This window comes from Bos javanicus, chromosome 8 (genome assembly GCF_032452875.1).
Source record: "Bos javanicus breed banteng chromosome 8, ARS-OSU_banteng_1.0, whole genome shotgun sequence".
In the NCBI taxonomy this organism is placed as follows: domain Eukaryota; kingdom Metazoa; phylum Chordata; class Mammalia; order Artiodactyla; family Bovidae; genus Bos; species Bos javanicus.
Window position 1 is genome coordinate 80791301 of NC_083875.1, and position 5776 is coordinate 80797076.

Below are 5776 nucleotides of genomic sequence, written 5' to 3' on the forward strand. Positions count from 1 at the left end.
GACTCCAGAGGGTGGGGGTGAAGAGGGGGGGTCCCAGTGGAAAGGAAGGAGGGTAAAGAGATGTGTGGGTTAGCCCCAAACTATGCCAAGCCTCTCCACAAATGTAAATACCAATGGAGACCAGTCAAATTATATCTTTTTAGCTGCCTCATTTACAGATGTTTAATTGTTCATTAAATTGAAGGCAGAAATAATAGCCCTCATTTCTAGTCTTGTACTGTATTTTAATTTCAGTTGATGGTTGATAGATTCCCAGTGGCCCCTCCACCCTGCTTCTCACCCATTATTGGGTTAACCACAATGTGACTCTGGAAAGTAACTACACCATATTCATTATTTAAAACTCTTTACTGATGTACAGATTTTAATAAAATCAAATAACCAAAAAATAAAAAATAAAAATACACAAAGCCACAGTTACTTAAAACATAGGATTTTTTTTTAAGTCTATAAAAATACAATGTTTAAGGCAGTTTGGAAATGCATTTATACATTTCTACAATGTTCATAAATTCTCTTGAAAATAAGAATGTTAACTTCAAATCTATAAAATACACTGTACATTTTTAAACTGTTCTAGATAGAGCAAACTTCACAATTGATGGTGGTTCTGGATCCCTGGTGACAAATGGATTCTTTACATTTCAGGCAAGAAAGGTGTACCATGGATGTGGATTTAAATTTTTTAATTTCTTTTTAAAAAATAAATTATTTCTGAAGCATACAATTTATAAAAATTCTATATACAAAATACAGCAACTGGTAACAAATCCCAGTTTTAATACATTTTATATACGAAGTACCAGGGGTGAGCGCCCTGATAAAAGCAGAGGCAATATATGTTCTCTGCATATTTGTACATACAATTTCTTGGTGTAAAGAACAAAAATGACAACAAAACAAACATCATAAAGAGGCTTTCATAAATGGCAGTGCAGAGCTCTTTTAAATAAAAACTTGCATTGTTCAACACCACTAGCAACTCTCTAGATAGCATTTTTGGATCCTTAATCCTAAGCAATGTGCTAAGAGATTTGAGTGGTGGCAATGAAATTAAAGTCAAGGGCTCAAAACTATCCAAACTCAGGAAAATTAACCCTTCTCATGCCCTCACCTCCCCCGCCTCCCCCCCCCCCTTACAAAACCAATTCTGGGCGCGGAAACCAAGAGTAAACGAGAATCAATTACGATTGCAATGTCCTCACTGGCCACAATAAAAGTCGATACCGGCACCCCCCCCCCCAGAAGAAATACTAATAAACAGTCCCTATGCAAATATAAATCCTTCTTCAAAACTCCCGCTCCAAACCCAGTCCCTTGAAACTCTTAAGGCCCCACTGGTCATCATCCTCTCTTCGGAGTCCAGGACTACGGTTCTGTCCCCCTGCCAGGCCAGTTTCATCCCAGGGGTCTGGAGCTAGGCCGGCTTCTGCGGGGAGTTTCTGGAGCCTGGAATGGGGGCAGGGAAAGATGTCCAAAAAATCCTGCTCCGGAGAGGAGGCAAGGATCCTGCGACAAGTCGAGGGCGGGAGATCAGCTAGGCAGAAACCACCTAGAAAACGTTTTGGAAAAAAATCCCCGACCACCCCTCTGTCCCCGAGCCACAGGTGCCCCGTCGCCGACCCTCCCGTGGCCGACGGCGGGGGGCGCGAAGGCTAAAAGAGCAGCGGGAGCAGCAAGATGGAGGCGAACAGGGTCCAGGCGCTTCGGGGTGCCGAGCGGCAGCCGGCGCCGCTGCTCCTGCGCCCGGGCCCGTAGGGCAAGTCCCCGCGGCCGCCTGCCGCAGCAGCGCCGCCGCCCGGGCGCGGCGGGTGCGGGACCCCGTCATCGTCGTCCAACGGCTGCTCGCCGCCCGTGCCCCCGGTGCGCTGCTCGTCGTCGTACTCCTCGTCGTAGTAGTCGTCCAGGCCCCCGTCCGAGCCGCTGCTGCCCGGGCCATTGCCCAGTTCGGCGCCGAAGCACAGGCGGGCCATGTTTTCCTTGACCGACTCGCAGATGGGCCGTTCCAGGCCGTCGCACACGCAGTCGTTGAGCAGTGCCGCCTTGGGCATGGCCAGCATGTCCTCGATGACCGTGCGGCACTCGTCGGTGCAGCGCAGCCCGTTGAAGAGCTTGCCGCAGTAGGTCAGGTAGCGGCTGAGCGCCAGGTTGCAGCGGCTGTCGCGGTCACAGCGCCTCCGGGCCTCGGTGCAGCCCAAAACCCCGCCCGCGCCCGCGCCGGGGCCGCCTGCGCCGCCGCCGCTCGTCCGGGGCAGGCACGGCTCAATGGCGCGCTTGGTGGACTTGCAGTTCTCGTCCTGCGCACAGTCACAGTCCTCCAAGGCGGGCCCGCGACGCGTGTGGTTGAGCTGAATGAGGGCCGAGATGCAGTGGCTGGGGCAGCGCCAGCGCGAAGAGAAGGAGGCCGCCGAGGCCGGGAAGGCTGCAGCTGCGGCGGCGGCCCCCGGCACGTCGCTCCCGCCGCGCTGCGCCAGCACCGGCGCGCACGCCTCGGCGTACTGGTTGTAGGCGTAGCTGCACTCCGGCTCTCCCTGGCACTGCAGCAGCGCCTGCCAGCAGATGAGGCGGCGGCCGTGCGCCAGCCCCGAGCCCCGCGGCGCCGAGCCCAGCAGCTGCAGCAGCGCCATCAGACACAGCCAGGCGCCCGGCACGGTTCCCCTGCGGGCCCCGCCGCCGCCGCCCAGCAGCCCTGTGACCATCGCGGGCAGCGGCGGCCGCCGGGCGAGGAGCGGAAAGGAGACGAGGCGCGGGGAGCGGCGGACGCAGAGCCGGCGGAAAAGTTTGCCCCAGTCCTGCCAACTTCTTGCATGAGTGTTTTCATAAATCCATGCGCGACGCCGGCTGTTGCCCCACTGCTTGCAGAAGGTCGGCTCTCGCTTGGGCTGCGGGGTCTTCCTAGAAGTGCACGGCCGTGGAGAGCCCCTCCGGTCGGCCCCCGGCAGTGGCGGGAGGCGTTCACTGCCGCCCTCGGAGGTTGCTGGCCGCGGGGCCGCGGCGGGGCTGCGGGACCGCGCGGCGCCGCGGGTGCATTTTGCTTTGCCCCTGCAGATCCGTTGTGCGGCCGCGGCGGCTCCTTCCTCCCGGACTCAGTGCCGCGCCGCCGCCGCGGGTTCTCGCATCGCGCCGCTTCCTGGCTCGCGTCCGGGCGCTGCCCGCCTTCCCGCGGCCCGGCCGCCCGCGTCCCCTCCCCCTCCGCCCGCGGCGACCCCGGCCTCGGCTCCGGGGAGCTCTTTCCGGGCGGCACGGGGAAAACGGGAAACTCGGCGCGGCGGGAGAGCAGCGGCTCCCGGGCTTCCCTCGGCGGCGGCTTCTCGGGTGACAAGGAGCCCGGGGAGCGGATCCGCTGAGCCCGGCTGCAGACTCGCTCGCTGCGAGGCTTTAAATACAAAAGTGGGCCGGGAGCCCCCGCGTGGTGCCGCGGTGCCCCCTCATTATGCATGCATGGAAAAGCAAACAAACAAAAACATTAGCAACGCTCCTCCGGCTCGCCGAGCCCCGGCCCCGCGCGCTCCAAGCCTGCCCGCTTTCTCCTTTCTCCACTCTCTTTCGCCCTTTGCTCGGCCCCCTTTCCCGGCTTTTCGAGATGCTATTGGTCCCGCCTGTTGTTGTTGAAACTTTTTTTTTTTTTTTACGAGCCGCTGGAGTGGGGTTGCGGAGTGGGGGAGGGCGGGGAGGGTGGTGGGCAGCTCACATTCAGGCATTCAGGGCTTGAAAGGAACGGCTTAAGGAGCCTGACAGAGGCCCGGGAGCTCCTCCTACTCTTAAGGAGGCTCGGATGTGGAGCCCTTGCCCGCGCACGGAACCAGCGGGCCGGGCTCAGGGGCAGCTGTTTGCATCCGGCTTGGCCACGGTCCTTTTTGTTTGGTTCTTCTTTTTTTCCTTTCTTCTTCTTCTGTTTTATTTATTTGGTACTTTTATTAATTCTGCCTGGCCCTCATCTGTGCTCTCGACTGAATTCAAAATTCAGTTTGTTTTCCGAGTTGCCCATCTTTGCCGGATCATCACGGCGGGGAGGAGAGAACCCAGGGAATTTAATGTGGAACTCTGAAACTTAAAAAAAAAAAAAAACCCAGACACACACAAGAAAGAGGCAAATGCTTTAGCTAGGGGGATATCAATATTCACCACCCTTTTCAGCCCCCACTCAGCACCCTGGTTCCCATTTACCGATCTGGCAGGTATGGCCCTGGAGCCAGGCATTGTCATTTTCAAGACAGAAATCCAATAAGTCAAATTAAATTTTTTTTTTAAGAAGGAAAGTTTCTAACGGACGGTGATGAAAAAAACAACACATTAAAAATATTTAGGGATGTTGCGCAGTACCTTCTGGCCGCAGTCAGAACACAAGAGGAAGGGGATAGCTTGGCATCCTCCAAGGTTTCTATTCAAGCGTATGTTTCAGTCTCCCTCGGTTTAAGGGAAACCGCCGCCTACAGCAGCCTCTGCGATCCAGGCGCGGGAGTTTGCAAACTACCTTAACTGCGGCGCAACGCAGCCTTCGACCACCAGAGGCACCGGGCGTCTGCAGCCTGTCAAAAACTGGCGCTTTTTTCCTCCCCTTTCCGTGGAGAGACTATCAACTCCATCTGTCACAAAACTTCAGGCTAAATCTCTGGTGAAGCCGAGGCAGCCGGGGCTCCAGTACACACAGCGTTCGGCTGCCCGCCTCTCCCCAGGGTCCCGGTGAGTTGGAAATGGCAAAAGTTAGAATAGAGACACAGCGTCTGCAGACTTATCAGTCTGCAGAAAGCCTCCTGTTCCTGCGGAGCCTGCTGCATTCCTCAGAGGCTCAGGGTCTGCATTAGGAAGCTGCATTTCAGCAATTCCCCAAAACAAAACGAAACCAAATAAACCTTAAAAAGCCAGGGTGAAGTAAGACAGACCTCGTTGCTCTGACTTGAATAATGGAGAACGCACAAACAATAGCAATCTATATTTAAATATATTAAGTCTGCAACTGGATGGCCCATTGGAACAACCACTTCCCAGATTCTAGGGCATTTTTTGTTGTTTTTATTTTGTTTTGGTTATTTGGAATTGTAATATCCGTCCTGCCGGGAGGGCTTGGACAAGTCACACTCCCTTGACTTGAACCTTTCACATGTAAGGTACAAGGCCAGATTGGACCCTTGAAGAAGTCTTTTCACGTTTAATGCGCTGTGACTTAAGGCTCATAAGAACAAGGTCGGCAGTCAGCTGCATTTTAAACTGATGTTTGGTTTGTTGAGTTCCTTTGGAATAGTGGGTCTCAAACCTTAGTGAGCTTGAGACTCGCCTGGTGGCCTAGTTTAAAGCCACACTGCTGGGTCCTCTCCTGGAGTTCCTTATGCAGTAGGACTGGGGTGGGGGTGGGGAGCAAGACTCTGCATGTCTAACAAATTCTCAGGGAAAGCTGCTGCTGCCTGTTGGGAACCAGCGTTTGAGAACACCCTTTCTAGAGGTCCACATGTTTTGTTGTTTTTTTGTAAAAGTAGCCCCCATCCTGGCCTTGATAGAGCTCAGTGGGATTTCAGAAAGGCAAAGAGCTTTGAGAACTTTGGGGGAATCACCTCAGCACCTCTGCCTCATGGCATTTCAGGCCAGCATGGCTTTCAGCAGCTGGAAAGACCAAACTTTTGAAAAGGAGGCTATGATGATGAGATAGAAGGAGGAATGAGCCCCCTCCCCCATCGGCCCCAGAGACTGAGTACCACCTTGCTTCACATCCAGGTTTTCATTGATAGCCACAGCCACCAGACCTCCAAGCCCTCTCTCATCACCCCCACACTAATCCCCA

The 5776-nt window shown here is 54.5% G+C and overlaps 1 protein-coding gene across 1 annotated transcript; it reads right to left on the reverse strand.

The window, feature by feature from the left end:
• Positions 1-329: 329 nt before the first annotated feature.
• GAS1 (growth arrest specific 1) lies at positions 330-2702 on the reverse strand. The gene has a single exon (XM_061426091.1). It carries the CDS (start codon positions 2697-2699, stop codon positions 1656-1658), a length of 1044 nt encoding a protein of 347 aa, XP_061282075.1. The 5' UTR covers positions 2700-2702; the 3' UTR covers positions 330-1655.
• Between the last annotated feature and the right edge of the window lie 3074 nt (positions 2703-5776).

Excerpts from the sequence above, each read along its gene's own strand:
- GAS1 (XM_061426091.1), bottom strand. The coding sequence starts at position 2,699 with ATGGTCACAGGGCTGCTGGGCGGCGGCGGCGGGGCCCGCAGGGGAACC.